The sequence below is a fragment of the Amphibalanus amphitrite genome, unplaced genomic scaffold (genome assembly GCF_019059575.1).
Source record: "Amphibalanus amphitrite isolate SeventyFive unplaced genomic scaffold, NRLGWU_Aamphi_draft 000383F_arrow, whole genome shotgun sequence".
NCBI lineage: Eukaryota > Metazoa > Arthropoda > Thecostraca > Balanomorpha > Balanidae > Amphibalanus > Amphibalanus amphitrite.
The window spans coordinates 506559-526119 of NW_024881877.1; the positions used below are offsets into that span (position 1 = coordinate 506559).

The 19561-nt window shown below is 47.5% G+C and overlaps 2 protein-coding genes across 3 annotated transcripts in view; one reads left to right on the plus strand and one right to left on the minus strand.

Annotated features, from left to right (window-relative positions):
• Positions 1 to 252: 252 nt before the first annotated feature.
• Positions 253 to 3251, minus strand: LOC122390122 (proteasome subunit alpha type-3-like). Its single transcript, XM_043382784.1, has 6 exons — positions 3071 to 3251; positions 2211 to 2293; positions 1724 to 1847; positions 1302 to 1547; positions 747 to 959; positions 253 to 548 (listed from the first exon to the last, which is right to left on the minus strand). Exons 1-6 carry the CDS (start codon positions 3089 to 3091, stop codon positions 474 to 476), a joined length of 762 nt encoding a protein of 253 aa, XP_043238719.1. The 5' UTR covers positions 3092 to 3251; the 3' UTR covers positions 253 to 473.
• A 527-nt stretch (positions 3252 to 3778) lies between these two features.
• The window catches only part of LOC122390123 (heterogeneous nuclear ribonucleoprotein U-like protein 1), a 28879-nt gene continuing 13096 nt past the window's right edge, over positions 3779 to 19561 (plus strand). The window contains exons 1-5 of one of the 2 annotated variants that reach the window (XM_043382785.1): positions 3779 to 4283; positions 10346 to 10432; positions 17796 to 18186; positions 18471 to 18662; positions 19002 to 19218. In XM_043382785.1, coding sequence (XP_043238720.1) covers positions 4142 to 4283; positions 10346 to 10432; positions 17796 to 18186; positions 18471 to 18662; positions 19002 to 19218 — 1029 coding nt within the window. In that variant the 5' untranslated portion in view covers positions 3779 to 4141. The remainder of the gene's footprint in view (positions 4284 to 10345; positions 10433 to 17795; positions 18187 to 18470; positions 18663 to 19001; positions 19219 to 19561) is intronic. The other variant, XM_043382786.1, reaches the window with a different exon arrangement.

The following is a 19561-nucleotide window of genomic DNA, read 5'->3' on the forward strand; positions in this document are numbered from 1 at the left end:
GAACTGCTGTTACATCTTTACAAATAACATTATTTTGGCTGGGCGAAAATTTGTCATGCGTCGCGAATTAGAGCCCATTGACCTGTGACTTTTCGGTGACACATCAACAAATGAGGAGACATACTTCAACAAGCAATCATATGATGACCTTTCGACGTTACATAAAAAATAGCATATATCCGACGAAGTCAGGTGGTGAAGCGATTTTTTTTTAATGAGCCAATCCAATATTCAATAATGGTAAAGCACGGCATCTCTTTTAATTATATTATCGAACCGGCAATACGAGAGTAGCAGCGACAAAACACAAGAGACAGTGTGCCGCCCCTGTCGGCAGCAGTGCGGCCGGACCGTTTATCTTGTCCCGGTCGGCCTCAGCAACGGACACTGGCGCACCTCCGAGGCACCCGTGTCAGAAGCACGCACCGACCGCGTCAGAAACACGCACCGCTCGGGGAGAGGCCGTGGGGAGATCACATGGCCTCGTCCGAGTCCGAGTCCTCCTCCAGGGCCGCCTTGGCGTACCGCTCGGCGGCCTCGTGCACGTCCTGTGGGCCGGGGAGGACGGGTGTCACCACGGCGCTGGATAGCCACAGACCACACGCAGACAACAGAGAGCCGCCTGGTGTCCGCAGTGGAAGTTGTATGAGTCGGAGAGGGGCGACACCACTCAGCGCACAGCTCACAGAGCCGATAAAGACACCATACCTCCTGACCGGAGGAGCTCCGGCAGACAGCAGACTCACCTTCGGCACGAGCTGGTGGCGACCGCCAGTGTGCTCGCCCACCCAGCTCAGCTCCAGCTCGAACTCCTTGTCCTTGACCTCGTCATGAATGACGTAGATAATTTTGGCAGCCTCCTTGATCAATTCGGCGCAGGTCAGCTCAGAGGTTTTGAGCTTTTCGATCTCGGTCTTGGCCGACTGGCGCGCCTTGCCGATGGAGCAGCCGTAGTAGCCCTGTGGCACACAAGGAACGTGTCACAAAATCCGAGAGTATGCCGGTAAACTCCAAGTGGCATCGTACAGCAGACAGAAGATAGCTCTGCACCGCGTACAGGGAGCAGCTGCGAGAGTCGATAAACGCCGCAAACAAGAAATTAAAATGCTTCTAAAAGCTAGACACATGGAAAACAGTATTAGCGAATTATATATCAATCTCAGTAGAGACTACTAAGTAGCTCAATGAAATTCATGCCTAATATAAATTAGGTAAGTGGGCAATGGGTATTCCTTCCATCGCATTGAATGTGACCTTGTAATTCTCTACATCGCACATACCGGCGGTCGGCGGTTACTCACGAAATGCACGCCCGAGGGGTCCGCCATGAAGAGTTCGGGCCCGTCCTCGCCGTAGGCGGCCATCATTACGCTGCAGCCGAACGGGCGCACGAACGAGTAGAGTGTGTAGGCGTGCAGGTACATGCCGAGCCGGTCGGCCAGGTGGCGGACCGGGATGGGCGCGCTGTAGTCGGCCCGGTAGTTGGACGCCTCAGTGCGCGCCGTCTCAGCGAGAGCGCGCGCGTCGGCAATCAGCCCGGCCACCGCCTACACGGGGGACGAAATAACTGAGCTGAGAGGCAGGTGCAACAATCCAGCAGAGGCGTGCTTCATTGACATTCACTGATACTTGATCATTGACACATTCATTCAATGGGGAAGAAAGGAAATACACATGACAGCACCAGTGCAGACGAGACAAAGCCAACAGAACAGGAACGTACCAATCCCACGTGGCGATCCACTGTGAAGATGCGTTTGTTGGTTGACTGCTCAAACAGTTTGGATGTGATGATCTTCTCAACTGCAAACACAACACCATCCTTGCCACGCAGACCTATAACAGTGCTGTGGGTACACAGATCAGTTGTCAGCCAGTCTATTGAACATTCTGTATATGCAGTTCATTATTTTACCCATGCACTGTGCTTCCATGCCTAATTCATATCCATTTATCTACAACCCTGTCAGATTAGATATCTCTGTTATTATCTGGGCGAAGTGATATGATACCTAGCAAACAAAAACTTATCACAATAAACTTATCTGCATTTGGGTTTTTACCTTTACCAATAAATGAGCACCAAGGGTATTGTACTCTAACCATTGTACTCTAACATTCCTAACTGTGTGTTCATTATTTATTCAAACTAAAAGTTTAAATGAGTAAATGACAAAACAAGGAAAAAAGACAAAACAAAGCTGACTCACCCACTGTTTTCCACAGCTTTCTGGGCATATTCTACTTGGAACACTCTGCCATCTGGTGAGAATTGTGATGCTGAGAGATCATACTGGAAAATGCAGAAAGCTCAGTCAAATGATGCACAGTTTTTCATATACACTACGAAGTTGAAAAGGCAGTTATACCTGCCCTTAGCTAAAATCTTTAATATTTTCAGCTGATACCTATTCATTATGAGTTGGCGTAAGGATATCATCATCTTGGATTAAAAACAACTACTTGCTAAGACAATTAATGACATTGATGAAGCACAAAACCATACAGCATTCTACATAATATTCTGGCATTTCAAATGATGTCACTCAATATTTACTGAAGAAATTTCACCATAGCTTGATAAGAATATCACATGCAAGAGCCCATTCCCTATGGCACAATACACATATTACAGTTCCAATTAGGTTTCCATGGTTTCATCAACAGACTCAGGTGCTCTAGAACATTGAGGCTATCTGAGATTGTTAATGACTGATGTTTCCATGGATACCCAAGAGCGAGATATGCGCACTGTTGTGTCATGCAGTTAAACAAAGCTAGTATGTATGTATTTATGTATGTATGTATGTATATGTATGTATGTATGTATGTATGTATGCATGTATGTATGAATGTATTTACGATCGTGGGCGATCCACACATCAACATGGCATGGCAATTACTGCCGCAATGTGTGATAGTAGCAGACAAGGTCTACTGGACAAGATATAATTAAATAGGATCTTGCAGCAATTTCCTGCCTGCTGAAAGAGCCTGTTTCTGCCTTAATATCTTAATTAATATGATAACAGATAACAATAATAAAAAATAAAAACACTTTTGCACCTACCCCTGTGCCAATGGAGCTCATGATGAAGAGCAAGGAATACAATGGCAATGAAAGCGACCAGTGTATCAATGAAGGTGGAATACAGCAGGTTTGGTTACTTTCACCTACTACCTGGAAGGAAATAAAAAAATTAATGCAAAAAATGAACTGCGAGTTCGCCGTATACGCAGGAAACACCGGCAACCACGAAGTGCATGAATCAACAAAATTGACAAAATAATGTTCGATAGTTCCATTTCCAGATGAGTAAGCTATGAAGAAACCAATGGAACACCGTTTGAAAATCTGTTGCTAGGCAATCACACAATAGGGATGCGAATAGCACTAACAGCATGCTTCCTTGAACATAGCTTACTAAAAAATCGCAGCACTAGGAATGAAACACATGCGCATTTTATGTCACCTAATAGTGATGGACAAGTACTTGCAGCTGCCGCTTTTAGAGATCCAGTATGTATTGTTCCCTTTGCTTAGATAATTTTGGCATTTTGTTTAGCTTTTCGTCCATAAAATGCGGGATCTGCTGTAACCTGACATTTTCTCGCGGTTTCAAGCGGCCACGCATGGGCCACGCCGAGAAGACGCCGACCGGCGCCCATTTTCTACAAAACGTACAAAACAATCGCCATTTCGCGTCGCTAACGCCTACAACGTTTCAAAGTAAATTTGACTAGTGTTTGCTTAGGGAGTGACCCAATATCTGACGTCACAAAACCTAGTAAATTGACTTAAAAATGCCTTAGGTTTCAGATATTACAATGCACATGTTGATGATTCTTAGCAGTAACAATCGCTTATACAATATATTGAAATACTTTTGAGCTTTTGAGGAATATTTTAACACTAACTCATTTATCCTGAAAACCTTGACCAATCAGCTGCATAGACTGTTGTGACGTATTCAGTGTGAATTCTACTTTCCCTTTTTCGATGCTCACTTTCTCTTGAGGGCACGCGGTGCGGAGAGGAAGACAATCGCGAATTGGTCGGATTACATTTATTGAATTATTTTTACTAATTGCAGGTTCTGTGTTTAATCTTTGTGAATCTAATAATCTCAATCTGTAAAAGATGAGTGTGGACCCGACTAAAATGAAGGTCGCCGAGCTTAAGGCGGAACTAGAGGAGAGGGGACTAGACACGAAGGGCCTCAAGGCTGTGCTGGTGAAACGACTGCAGGAAGCCTTGGACAACGAAGCTTTGGCAGATGATGGTGAGTACCCTGAAGATTGCATGATATATCAAGTGGTGGCAGTTTGGAAAAATTAATGCTGCTAAGTTATGGTGATACTCCAGTCTGAAAAATGTGGAAGCAAGCTCGTAGAGGTGTTTCCACAGTGTTCCTTGACAGTTTCCTCGACAGTGTTCACCCATGCCATATACTGTGCTGATAAATATTTCCATTGATTAATGTGTCCCAGCCCTTAGGCACCTATTGCTGATCGTTGCAGTGTGCTGTGCAAGGGGGTGTTTTCTTGATTGGTGACCGTGGCGTGTGCTGAGGGGGTGGAATCTCTGACAACGGCTCCAGGGACGATTTAATCAAAGATCTTGAAATTAGTGTGACCTTATCATGTGTTAATTAGGGAGTTAAGACATCAAGAGGGAGAATGTTCCAATAATCAGTCGGTGACACACCAGGGAAATAAGCTAAAATTAGAGCGCTCTATTTATTGCTCCCGCTACTTCACCGTCTCCCATAGGGTCCTGTGTTGAGCTGGTGTCGAGGCTCTAAAAATGACGCCGATTTTTGCACCCTTCTCACGAAAACCGCTCGGACCGCCTGGAAACCAATTGTTCCGCTCTAAAAATTTCATGATCGACGGGAAAATGAATGAGGAAAAGATTGGTCCTGAAATAATTCTGAACTCCCTGTAGAACATATCGAAATATGGCTGCAAACTAGGAGCATGTCAAAATCGACAAAACAATACAAATAAACTTACCGGGATTTTTTTATTTTCCATGCATCTGTGTATGAAATCAGTCGGTTTTTCGGAAAGATCATCTTCTGTTTAATAAATAATTCCACAATTGCAATCGAGAAAAAAAAAACATTTCCGCTGTGACAGCAGTTTTGGCATTGTGCCAGTATTGTGGCGTGCGCGGTGCTGCGTGGTCGTCGGGACGGAGTTGTGAGTATTTTCGGTGTTTTAAATGGTTGATGGCCATTTGAACCAGCTTCATATTATTTCCTACAAATTTTTGCATCAAATTATTGCTTTGAAAGACCATTGAAACCCCTAATCTCTTCATGAAACACGATCATATTCATCGTCGACGAAAATGGCGCGGGACTCCATGTGCATTCCGATCGAAATAAATCGTAAATTAAATAATATTCGATGATAAGTATCATATTCTAGTGACACATTTTTATAAAATAAGGCATAAACTTTGCAAGGAAGTCAACATTGGATGATTGGATTCTTATTTTGCTCACATATCCTTGTAGTAGTCAAATGGCTCAATTGTTAGATAGATGGAAGTATATGTTTTGGCTTGATGTTTGCTGTGAAACCACCCAGCCACTTGCTGGTTGAGTGGTTTTCTGATAATTACCTGATAATCATTTCTCCTTTTCCTTAAAAGAAACTAAAATTCCTTTCAAAGTAATCCATTTTAAGGAAAGGCGGCTTGCTCATTGGCATTTCATGTTCTTGTTTTGTTATTGCTGGCAGTATTTTGATACAATAATGCAATATGAATTTTTTGCAATAATAAAACCTAAGACAAACTTAGTTAATGCGTCAATCAAACACCCAACAGGAAGATTGTGTGTCCTTGTGACGTGAAGTAGAATATTCTATGAATGTGTTATATAGAATATGCCAAATATTAAATTAATTATTATTTGATACTGATAGCTGAGCAGGTGAATTATGCCACAATATAATTTCATTTTCTGGTTTTGAAATAGCCAGCAGTATCTTACTTCAACAAATGTAATATACATGGAATACATGTTGTTATGTTACCCATGTTAAAAGTTTAATAACAGCCAACAGAAGGAGCTGTTTCAGCAGATAATGTTTGTACCTTATGCATTACCTTTCTTTTCTGCAGGACCATGCTTCCGCTGGGTGGTCGACATTTGCCTCCTGAAGAAGTTGAGCAACATGAAGACCACCAGATGAGGTGTCTGCAGTTCATGTGGAACTCTGCAGACTACAAGTGTTATGCCAACCACAACCAAAGTGCTGTGATCATGGAGGCATGAACCTCATGACAACACTTCAGATTTGCAGTTGAACCAAAGTGTGATTCAAACCACCTGTGGCATCTCACTCAATGTGTGAAGCTGTGAACAGTGTGATTATTGTGCAGTGTTCAGCTGCAACTAAGACATTTATTAGTGACTTGTTTTGCAATTAGCCACCAAAAGCATTTTTTGGGCTGGCTGCTGTAATTTGTTGTGCACTGCGCAATAGTGGTAGTGTTTTGTCACTTGTCAAGTTGTCAGTTGTGCATGTTGCATGTTTCTCTTCCCTCGGCCCTCATTATCAGTTAAGTGGTGAATTGGCATCACTCAGTCTCCCCAGATCTCCATTGACTGTCTGTCAACCACCTAACTTGAGATGGTATTTGCTAATAGTGTCAGAAAAGAAGTGATTGTAGACATTTTTAGGAGTATGAGCTCCGTTTCATGCGTGTTCCAGTGGTCATTTTGTCACATGTCCCATAGTGTAATAAATGGAAACTGTTGTTCCCTTTTGAAGGTACTCGCGGATGCAGAAAGCGTTGGGCCTAATTATTAAACGCACCCTCCTATCAGCGACGCACGAAATCGACAAATATCATCCTTTTTAGAACAGGAAGAAACGAAAACTTCTGAACATAGCTGTACCTACAACAGTGCATAAGGAATTGAAATCCTGGGAGTTTTTGAAATTCGGAGAAACTCCAGTTGTCGACAGGTATGCCCCCTTGCACGTCAAAGACCGCCTAAAAAACAAACGTCTACAAATGAAGGCAGTATTCGTATGTTCGTTGTAATTGCAGCAGCCTAGCAACATGTATTGCGGTCCGATGGCGAATTACACTCGTGCTCAAAAACTATGCCGGTAACTGCCAATGCACTTAGGTCATAGGTGAGGAGAGAAAGGGTTATGTCATATATCAACATCATAGAAATGGCTTCATCTGAGCTGTGCCTATTGTACGTAAGTCAACCAATCTATGCATTTCGTTTCTTGCAATCTACTCATGCTTTCACTCCAGCTTCAGAGTAATCATCCCATATTGTACGTCTTAAGATATTGATTTCTATGGCGGTTTGCAATTACTAGCCACGTCTCACCTCAGTTTGGTGGCCCCGCATCGGCCCACTCGGCCGCTCTAAAATTGACTTACGGAGGAGGATGGTAGCTTTTATTTTAGCTTCTCCGCCGACTGCGGGGAGCGCCGTCGCCGAGGTAGGAGCAATAATTAGCTTATGTTTGGGACTAATTTCCACGCTTAATTAACATTTTAATGTTATTTTAATTAATTCATGTTAATCTTTGACGCATTCTCTTTCTATTGATACCATCCACCGGTCTGAGAATTACTGCCTTGCTGCGTAAGGGCCGATAAAAGATCGCGCTTTTAGGGGTATCTCTTCAACATGGGGCAGGAGCAATAAATAGAGCGCTCTAATTTTAGCTTATTTCCCTGGTATGTCACCAACTGTAATCACATGACTTAAAATGCTCTCTGGCACCCTATTTTCAGATTCCACCTGCTGTGGCCTGCGGGTGCCCACCTACCTTTTGTTGGTCAGTGCTGTGTCAGTGTGCTATGCTGAGGCACCTTTCATTCAGTGCTGTGTGTTATGAGCAGGGATGTGGGGTCAATGGATTTTCTTGTGACTGACTGCAACCAAAGATTAAGTTACTCCAGCTCTGACTCCGGGCAGTCTTCAAGACGTGGCAGAGTTTGACTAGACTTTCGGGCAGGGGAAAATCCAGGCTGAAAAAATACATTTTATGCTGAAAACCAGCTTATGCTGGGATGGCGCCCAAAATTTCAGCTCACATTCGGCGTATTTTCACTCGTGCCAAATTCAGCGCATGGCGGCCGCTGAAATTTTCGCCGAATGGCGGCCACCGAATTCTTCGACACGCTGGTCAATCTAGCAGCAGATTCGCCCTACGGGCGGCTCTGGAGAGGGTTTGGGGTGAGATGTCCCCAGCCCCGGTCATCGCTGCTCCGACAGTTGTCGTTGTTTTCCCTCTGCTCAGTCGAGCGTAGCCGATCGGAGGGACTTGGCAGCGGCCGTCAGGACCGTCACCCTGTCGTCGTCTCGCAGGTTTTTCAGGTGTGGGTGTATAGTGGGAGCGGGTGCCGCAGTGGAAGCGGATCCACTGCAGATGGGCCCGGCGGCCCCGCTCCGCCAGCGTAAGCACTGCAGGGCCTGCCATATTGTGGCACCCAGCCGTGATTGCTGGGCCGCCGGTCCCGCGCGTAGGGCCGATAGGGCCGACTGTCTGTCTGTGCACAGCATCACCGAGTCGCCCTGGCCCTCTTCTTGGTGGTCCAGCAACCAGCTCAGCGCCGTGGCCAGGGCCACCATCTCGGCCTGGTAGCTGGAGCACAACCGGCCCGCCGCGGCTCGCAACTCCTGCTCTTCTCCCGGGCGAACCACCAGCGCGTCAGCGCCCCTATTGGTCACTCCACCCTCCGCCGAGCCGTCCGTCCAAATCCAGGTCTCGCACTGGGCTAGGCCTCCCAGGCACCTCTCCACCGTCCGTCTGGCGTCTTCTGTCCTCCGCCGACACGCCCAGCGACAGCTCGCCGACGACGTCCAGGGCCAGCGAGACACCGGCCGTGCCCATCCACGGCTGGGGCGGCGGGAGATCATCGGGAGATCAGCGGCCTATGCATGTATACGGCCTTGATCGGCTCGGTAGGGCTCGTCACACCGGCCGCCGTCCACACTTCCCGGCCCAGTGAACCCCATCCCCCGGTACTCCTGTATGGGATGTGTTCCAGTCTGGTCAGAAATCGGGGTAGCTTTTGAAAAGTCGGGGCAGACTTCGGCATTTTGGGGCAGACCGTTAGCAGTATGGGCGGGGTGCACATTACCGACGGGAAATAAAAAAGTACACAGTGTTGTTGAAACGCCTGAGAAAAAAAGTATCTGCGCCACAATCGTCTCTAAAGCGAAGAATTCGTCGATTTTTGTAATTACTGCCATATTCGAGTCTTCCCTTTATCAGGGCTGTGCATGTTTTTTATTTTGCTTTTGATAGTCGTTTTTTTCATGAATTGGCGAATTCCAACTTCCACTATAAAATTTTTTATCAGATTTCATTGAGAAAAGTAAAACTGTCATTGAAAAGAAGGTGGCCTTTTACGTAAAGTGCGTTACATTTCGTTAGCTCGTAGGTACCGTCAGCAGCTGTGGCCCGTGAGGGTCTTAGGCGTCAGGGCAGGCTCTTGGCGATTCCCTGACCAATCAGAGTAAGCGTTGTCCGATGCTCATTGGCTTACTTGTTAGTGACATCTCGGTAACTACTGGGCCAATTGCGCTGAAAGTTGGCATGTAGGTAGGCACCCACTGCATATCCATGTGCCACAGTTGGGGTGCTGCTGCACGTGCGCACGTGCAGGAGTCGATTCCAGATCTCGAGAACGGGTGAACCGATTGCGCTGAAATTTGGTACATGGTTGGGGACCGGTTAGTACGGTGCAGTGCAAAAGTCAGTTGGGACCCATTTTGCACCTGCGCACGTTCAGGGTACCGCTTCCAGATCTCGAGAACGGCTAGGCCAATTGCGCTCAGATTTGGCATATCGCCAGGGACCGGTTAGTAGCGCAAGTTAGTTGGTGGTACGCACTCGCAATTTCGCACGTGCAAGGCCCACCCTCTCGCTCGCTCCGTCGGTCGCCCCAATAAGCGCTTTACCGGTGAAAGTAAAGTTCATGTTAAAAATCTTTTTATCTGGCGTGAAACGCCATTTTGCGCGTTCCATGGCCTTGCATTCAGCATTGCAAATATGTTTTTTAAATAACATGCAAAAGTAAAAAACAGGTTCTGGCGCAGCTGCCGTTTTCGGCTTTTTCAACGAAAACATTCATTTAAAACAGCGGTATGACCTTAGCTTTTGACAAAGTCCCATTTTGAATGGTCAGCTACCATGATATTGTCAACCTGTTAACTCAGACTCGGGAGTCAGAGTCAGTGGGATTCCGGCGACTCCAGCTCTGACTCCGGGCAAAACTGTCGACCCAACCGACTCTGCAGCCGTGGTTGTGAGGGCGCCTCTCGTTGATGTGTGTCGCGTGCCACAGGCGCTGAGGAAGCCGACAATGCGGCCGAGGCCGAGGGCGATGACAAGCTGGAGGACACTGCCGAGGAGGCTGGCGACAAGCCGGAAGGTACAGTAGGTCTATTAAAAAAGTCCCCAGCACCAGTGGGCGCTGCCTTCGCTGAGCCGAACCCCCGTCTGCCTGTCCCATATCGCGCCGGCCTCAGGTCAGGTAGGGTCAGCGGGACCGCTCGGTCCGGCCCGCGGGCGGTGGACGGGCGGCCGGTAACGCTTTCCGCCAGCCAGCTGTAGAATCCAACAAACGGGACGGCCACCGATCAGCGCAGCGAAACCGGTGTTAAAGAATGGCAGTAGATGTTCATGGCCACAATGATTATGAGATAGTCATTGTTAGCCCGTGCCCCACAGGAATGCCTAGACTCTCACGCCCTTTTGGAGGGGAAATGGGGACTGAGCATCATTCTTATAACTCAGCTTTGGGCGTTTAAGTGGTATTCGAAGTAGCGTCAAAAGTAGCCAAAAGAAGAAAAAATACTTCAGCCAATTTTAGATCGGGTCAGAGCAAAAGATCATGTCACCAGTGGTCATCGATGGTAAAATTTTGCTTGGACAGGGTGCGTTGCGCGCACCGGTGCATTGGGTTTCCAATTTCCAAGGAAACATCAACAGACTCGGAAGCTCATAACGCTAGAGTGGAGCCGAATTCATATCAACCGCCGCAACAATGCATGGCAGCGCAGCGCAGCGTGCTGCAGCGCGGGGCCGTGAAACACCGCCCAGGGCTATCCATGTGTCAGGGCAATCCAACCCACGTGATGGGCTCGGCCCCAGCGGAGCATGAGCCCCAGGACTTCCGCCCAGGCCCCCTGTCTCCCCCTAATTCCTGTCATCCTTCCCACTCTGAAGTCGACCGAAAGAGCCTAACCTAACACAACAAGCAGCTCGTTTACCGCTATGTCTGAATAATATTGTCAGATTTAATTAAGTTCAACGGCTTAGCACGTAAATAACAGCAACTGCCACCATCGGTATTATGAGAAAACCAATTGCTTTTCCACAAACACTTTAAGTTTTAAGCTAAACTTGCATGAAATTAATTTTACCAGCCTCGTTCGTGTTCCTCTTATCAAAACACTTCGAATGAATCAAAAGTTGATAGTTAACCTTCGCCGGAACAGGCCATTTTGCGTCCTTCGACGGCACAAGGGGGGGGGGGGGTACGAGCCCCCCTCGCGTTTGGCCCCTGATTGAGCTAGAGCTTCGCAGAAAAAACGAGCGTGTTACTCGTCACGAGAGGAAGCCGACGATACACAATTTTAAGGTCCTAGGTCATCGGGTGACCTTCCAGGTCAGGTCAATGACCCGAAAATCGGGAAAATCGGGACCTGTTAGAAAGTCGTAGTGTGGCTGCTAAGGGGTTTTCCGGGGTGCTGATCACGAATATCGTGTTAGTTTTGATCAGTGATGATGTCTCTAAGCATATAGACCAGGTCGGGTCAGGTTAGGTCAGGTCAACCGGTAGGGGTCACGACGGGTATTCGTAATACCTGTCATCCGCCTCTGACAGCTTCGTAACATGTTACGAAGGCACCAAAACTACTTCGTAAATGTTCAAATGGTTGCTAAATTCGAATTCAGCTCCAAAAACTAGCCTAGAAACATGTAAGACTCGAAAAAGTGAACCGAGGTCACCAAAGGTCAATGACCTGACCTGACCTTCAGGTGACCTTGACACCCACCCTAATGCATGGGAGCAACATCAAATCACATGTTTGAACGTTTGAAACCACGCAAAGCTTGCAAACACGCGGCTAATGCGAGCCGACATACGCCGAATCGCGATTCCGGCCAAACATGGTCTCGGAAAAGAGGTTACAGGTCAAAGGTAATTTGGGTCAGGATCATGAAATTTTCAGGGTAGGTGTAAAATTGATCAATGCGAGGTTACTGAAAGCTTCGTCGCGATCGGTCGCTTTTTACGCGAGTTATTCGCGAAAAACCTTAGGGGGGGGGGGGTTGCATCAACCCCCCCCCCCCTGTGCCGGCGAGGGAGGTCATTTGAAGAATATGTTCTATGTTCTATGTTATGTTCTATGTTCAAAGACATGACCTGACCAGAAATGGTCGTGATGCATAGCAGGATATTAGATCCGTATCGTGGAGCTTCACAAACACTTTAGACGATTTCATAACTTAAGCATGTCTATCAAAAATATTTATTACGTGGCTCATGTGTAAGCTGGGTGTGTGATCATGCTTACGAGTATGTATGTTGAACGCAACTGATAATGTTCGGTTGGCCACAATTTATATATTTAATTTATTCTCCCGGATTTCATATTTTTATTAATGACTGACCACTTGACGATGTCGAGAAAAAAAAAACGTTTAGGAGATTTAACAGCCTGAGATACATTCAGTATAAGGAAGGGTCAAGGGTGCTAGATTCCTTCCGTCCTCGCTATCCTCAGGAAAACCAATCCGCATCGCCCCTAGTCTTCATGCTTCCCTCTCTGGACTGGAGGTCACCCCACCAGCCAAGCTGTAGTTGATGTCGGTTCCATTCCACGGACACATAATCCTCTTTGGGTGACCGTTAGGGAGACGGCTGGACCGCCCCGACAGGGCAATCGTCCCACGGGAACAGTCACGCTTCCGGAGTCCGCAGATCACTGTCGCTGGCTCGCACAACCAAATTACTACACCAGAGCATAGTTATGTCATAGCTCTTCAAGGGCCTTCTCAGACCGAAAAAGATGGCTCCTAACAAAACAAATAATTTCCTCATTCAGTATTGTATCTCATCAGGCACCACATGTTTTCAGAGTGTTTATTATGCGTTCCGTCCAAAAAAGCGCAGTTCAACTTTCTCCCAATGACTTTAGCGATCTCAAAATAGACCCCACCTTTCTGTCAGCAATGTCAAACTTGCAAAGTAAACGTTTCAAATACATATACTGTTGCCCATTGAAATCGCTGAAGGTTCTAAAGCGATCGGTTAGTCCAAGGGTTAGTCGATGTATTTAGATATGATGAGCACAGGAACTTTCCTTGAGGTAAGGTCACTTGACGTGACTTGGTGTTATGACCTTGAATTATTTGATTCGGCAAGTCTTGCAGAGTCCATTGATGGCTGTCCTGACTGGCTAGCTCATTTTGATCGGGAGTTATTGACGAAGCACTCCTATTGACGAGCACTCCGTCACGCAAGGTGAACAATGCAAAAGTGAAGCATTAAAGGGACCCTCCCACCTTAACATTAGTTTTGAGTTGAGATAGCCAAATTGGTGGCCATGGCCTGAAAATACCGGTTTGGGCATTCACAACATCGAAAAATGCTTTAATTCGGAGATATGGAATTTCAAACTTGCAGTTTTCGGATTCTAAGGGGCTAATGCATTGGTATGCCCCCTTAGAATTTGTGACGTCAGCGGATATCTAACGATTTTTAAATCTTTTACTAAAACGTTTGTCAGCACGCGGTGGTATATGCTGCTTTGCGCGCAACAAATGCCGCACTTTCAAATAAAGTCGCTAGGAACAGCGGAGATCCCAAAAAGTAAACAAAAGCAAAAGTCTAATATCTTGAAAACCGGTGAATATTTTTCGATGAAATTTGGTAGATATTCATTTTTGCTCTTTCTGAACCGAGCGACATCACTTTCATGCCAATTCATTAACTTTTTTGAAGGTGGGAGGGTCCCTTTAAACCTTGCCAAGAATGTATGAAGTCACGATTTCATGTGCTTGAGGTATAGTTTTAGGTCATTTCCGACGCCAAATTAACTGTTTCTATATTTTCCCATTATGCTTATATGACACTAAGTGGATTACGGATTTGCATCATTTTATAACCGACAACCGTGCAGTGTGCAGAGGTTTACTTAAGACGTCATAGTTAAGTGACCTGACATGAAAACGTGGTTGATTTCAAATGATCCGGCTTGAATCAAATGTAAGGCATATGAAATGTCAGCCTTCTATCATCAGTGTGCTTTGAGCTACCGCAAAAAAAAAATACATGGTGGCGGTATCCACCCCTTCTTCTTGGCTGGCGAGGGTTAAACCTCGCTTCGAATTATTGCAGATAATGATGCGACCGAAAACAAAGCATTTATCTGTGTCTAGAACGGCCGCTAACTTGTTGGACAAGATCCCCAATCTTAACCCATTTACGCCCTTCGTTGCGTTTTCGCAACGCAAGCAAGCGTCGACGTGATCGAAGCTTGAGAAGTGTGTAAAAGAGACTAACCGATGAGACAAGTTTCAGCGTGTGTAGCATGGTTGTGCGCATGATACTACGCAGTTACAAGTCTGTGCGGCCGGTAAGTTACTGCCTAGAGCTCCCAGAGGGAAGTCGAAGGTTTTGTGAGTGATGACGTCACGAAAACCAAGATAAGTAGGCTAAGTGCTTAATAATATCGTAATGAAAATTGTGTAAACATATTCTGCAGAGTCCCTACAATAGCGTAGATATGCATTTTGTTAAGAAATAATGCTACAAAAAGGGTTTGTGACTATTTTCAAATATGACTACGGTCGCGTTGCGGGAACGCAACGAAGGGCACATCGGAAAGACAGCGGTGTTGCGAAAACGCAACGATGGGCACATTGGCAGGGTAGCGGAAGTATGAGTATCAACAGTAGACTTCACTCGTGATACGCTGTGGGTTCTCTCTTTCTCTCCCCCATCTTCCTCCCTCTCCACCTCGTTCCCCAACTCTCTCCCCCTCTCTCTCTCTCTCTCTCTCTCTCTCTTTCTCTCTCTTTCTTTCTCTCTCTCTCTCATTTTGTAGCCATGAGGCTGTAGCGGCGGAACATCTTCAATTAAGGGGGGGGGGGGGAGCACTGCTGACTTTTTGCCCCGGTGCCCCCTCCCCCGCTCCGCCGCCTATGCCATGAGGGACGTATATAGGTATTAGGTATGTTTAGTGCAAGGTGCGTTCGCACGTAAAATGTTGCGACACATTTCATATTTGCTGGCTCAAACAGCCACAAACACTCCTTTCTTTTTCTCTCGCAGATTTTCGGCCTCGGGCTGTTCGTTCACTAAGCAATGTGTTCCCATGCATCTGAAAATCGCATGGTAGGAAAAGGACCCATGCATGAAACGGTCGGCGATGCTAACGGAGCTGAGAGATAATTAGGTCCTTTGGAAATTGGATCTACTATGTACATTGTGCATAAATAATGAATAACGGGGATGTATTCTGGTATCAGGCGACAGATAGGCATCGCCATTCTCTGGATAGAATCTGCTGACTACCAGCATTTACGTTAGAAAAGATAACTGAGGGTCGGCAAATAGTGGGATAGGCCCCCTCTGAGGGTAGCTGAGCCCTTCGGCAGGGGTAATGAGGGCGGACCCATGGGAAAATAATAATTTTTAGGATTCATAACTCGCATAGATTCATAAGCTGCTTGATGTGGAGTATACGCCTCTAATCAGACCATCTAATCAGACCATTTTTAGAGCTAGCAGGATTATTGGAATTAGGGGACACATTTGTCTGACCGGACACGGTCAATCGTAGACTGGAGACTGAGCCCAGCCAGTGGGCAGCCGCCACCCATGACCCACCCCCTTCCCCCCTCCCAAGCACTCACTGCACCCGGCTACATGCGCGCTCCTATGTGAGCTGCCCGATTGCGATATACGTTGCCGGTCCAGCCCGGAACAGGGGGATGAGGCGTGGAGGAGGATTCAACTATCCTGAAGATGGAAAGGACGGATTGACGTCGAATCACCATTCTCTCCTGGCATTGTCTCGAGAAAGAGGTTACACGTGAAGGTCGCTGAGAGTGGGGCCATGAAAATTTTGGATTAGGTGTAAACATGATAAACTGGGAGTCGATTTGTTGTGATGCGCTACGCCTTACGCGGGTAATTTGTTAGAGCCGGATCGGTCCTTTTTTCTTTTTGCTGAGAGTGGGTACGACTAACCTGCAATGGAATTTAACTTTACTCCTAGGAGGGTGGTTAAAAATGATTGCGGATATACGCGCATACGAGAGGCACTGGTTTACTCCCAATCCTCCGTTTAATTGTATTCAGTGTGCACTGTGCAGGGTCTGATAGGTGGAGGTAATGGATCTGTCTAGCTTCCAAAAAGAAAGCATCACCCTGGATACGTGTCGACCACAACTTTAAATGAACAGCAATGGACAACGTAAATGGTTGATAATGACCGTGTTGCCATCTCCCCGTTCGCGAATCATGAAGTTATGCTTCCTCACTGAGGCTCTTAGACGGGTTATAGAGCATGACGGATGTGGGTTCCGCATTTTCAAGCAATAGTTGTCAACAGTTGATTGATGTTTTGTCAAAACATATTAGCATATACGGCAGTTCAGTGTACTTTATGTCCGTCTGATGTGCCCGTCGTTGCGTTTTCGCAACGCTGATGGCGCCCGGTGTGCCCTTCGTTGCGATTTCGCAACGCATGTTTTTTACGTTTTTCTCGAGAAACTTTTGCTGCAGGCAAAAATTATTTTCGATTCCATACAAGGCCCTGGTAGGAGCATAACATATTTTGATTTCGTCGATTTTCATGATGGTCAATATTCCTGGGCATAAATGGGTTAATTTGCTAGATGGGAATAAAATACTCGGCATATGATACATGTAACTGTATACGCCTCGATTTGCCCTCGCGCTAAGTCATTCTAATAATCACTGTCGCTTTTTTATCCGAGATGATGTCGCTGCTAAACGGGTTGTTTTGTTTGCTTGCTTGCGTTGAATGGTCATTACGAATTATTGAAAGATTATGATATAATAGGAATGGGGCAAGGGAGGATATTCACTGCAGTGCAGGTGTTTAATTTAGATCACAAAGGCATCATTTCCGGCATCGTGCAGAGTCACTATCTTCCCCTCCTCTGCACTGCGGCATCTCTGCGCCTCACACACGGCGTCCTCACTCCACGGCCGGCCGCCGCCAACTGACCCACTCGCCGGGCGCGGCGACCTGACCCGTGTCACTGCCGCGGCCTGCGCAATAGAGTCGGGGCTGGAATCCGGGGGTTCGGCCGGCCGGCCGCCTCTGGAGCGGGGGACTTTTTTAGTAGACCTACTGTACGTGGACGCACGCAACTATTGCTAGTTTCTCAAAGTTCCTCACCTGCTGGCGAGCCATGTATCCCAGGCATGCAATCCATCTATCACTACAGGTAAGGGACCTACCTTGCTTATCGAAACATTCTGGTGAAACATTCTGGAGCCATGATATTCCTCTTCAGCTTGCTACAACCCACCATAATTTGCTTTGGTTTTACTGGATTTGCAAGAAATCCGCTTTTCTGTTTCATAAATGTTTCGTCAATTTGTCGACAGCCGGTGATCAGAACACAAAACATCACACGCTGTGAGCTATTGAGTTTTTTTACAGGAAATACGGCGTGCCTGACGGTATTCAGGGAGATTCATTTTAATTATTTTTCTGTCTTATCTTTCGCTCTTTTCCCGCCAGCCGAGCCGGAGCCCGCGAAGGAGCCTACTCCTGAGCCGGAGCCGGAGCCTACGCCCGTTCCGAAACCCGAACCCGCCAAGGAGCCCGAGCCTGCTCCCGCCAAAGAGCCGGAACCAGCTCCCGCCAAGGAGCCAGAACCGGAGCCGGAACCTGCCAAAGAACCGGAGCCGGAGCCCGCCAAGGAGCCGGAGCCGGAGCCCACCAAGGAGCCGGAGCCTGCTGCGGAACCGGAGCCGAAGTCGTCCCCGGCGAAGGCGAAGTCTGAGCAGAGCTCCCCGCAGAAGCAGGCGACTCCGGTGAAGTCTGAGCAGGGTACGCCGCAGAAGGAGGCGACGCCGGTGAAGTCCGAGCCGGCTGACAACGGAGCCGCCCAGGAGGAGCCGATGGACCAGTGAGTGTTGGGCGGTCGGCCTGGTGTTGACGGCTGGTCGGGACCCTTGCCGGATCAGGGACGGGGGGATGGCACCGGCAGCATAATAAATATTTATGTGATATCATTCGCATAGATCTTAGCGTAACGCCATGCCATTGACCATATTAGATCAGTCATACAAGTTTTATTGCATGACGATGTCCCCAGTGATCTCAGCTGATTGGAGCTGGTATAGAAGTAATTGTTGGATCGCGCCAGTCCGACACTGCAGTGGATCTGACCGGGATGTTTTCGTCCGACAGGTCGGAGGACACCTCCAAGGACGAGGTCAAGGTGGAGGAGATCCAGCTGGAGGATGACAAGGAGGCGGCCGGTGACGGGCCCAAGGACACCAGCTCCAGCCAGGGCGATGACGTGCAGTTCATCAAGGAGGAGGGCCAGCAGCAGCGCGGCACCAAGCGCGCCCGCTCGCCCGACAGGGACGAGAAGCGACGGTCAGTGAGGTGCCTTCTTTGCTACTCCCCCCTCCCCCCCCCCCCCCTACTGGGTCAGGTTGCTGCGGTGACGTCGGTCTGATGGGGTAGCCTCAGTGTCTCCTTTGAAGTAGTATGGAGTGAATCTGACTTGCATCTCAGGGCTTTTTGATAAATAACAGCAGCGATGCATTAAAAATACTTTCTTTGTCCGCACTGGTCTCTCGTTCTATGGTTGATAAACTGGTATTGACTCTCAACTGACCTCAGTTGACCTGCTAACGTAGCCTGCTCACCTGAGGCAGTGTCGGCGGTGGCTTTGTCATGCTGACATCTTCACCCGTGTGTCCGCCCGAGCAGCCGTCCGGCGACGCCGGTGAAGATCGAGGAGAACGAGCCGGAGTTCGACGAGTCCAAGGTGGTGCTGGACTGGTACAACTCGGACCTCAGCCTGGTGATCGACTCCGAGACCCGCTGCTCGGCCACGCCGCTCTCCACCGAGGGCTTCGGCTTCATCTGGTCGGGAGCGCGAGCCACGTACGGCTTCAAGGCCGGCAAGGTCTGCTTCGAGGTCAAGGTCAGTGCAAACTCTGCGATGGGTCATTTGCATTGAATAGTTTTGTTAGGCCTCTAGGTGTTTTTCAAGGGGGTCTCTGTCAGTGTTACGCCCAATACAAGATGCCCGGTAAATATATTACTTACTACAAAGTACAGATTATTAAAGGTAAAGATCCAATACAAGATGCCCGGTAATAGTAACCTGTCAGGGGCATTCCACGATAGATCGACCAAAAAAAAATTAAATTGACACCCTCATATTTTATTTTTCGCTCAAAATTGGTGTATAGGGTAGAAATGGGCGGGAAAGCCAGCTGTGGCAAGGATATTTTTTTTTGACCTACAGTTTTCGAGATATAGCC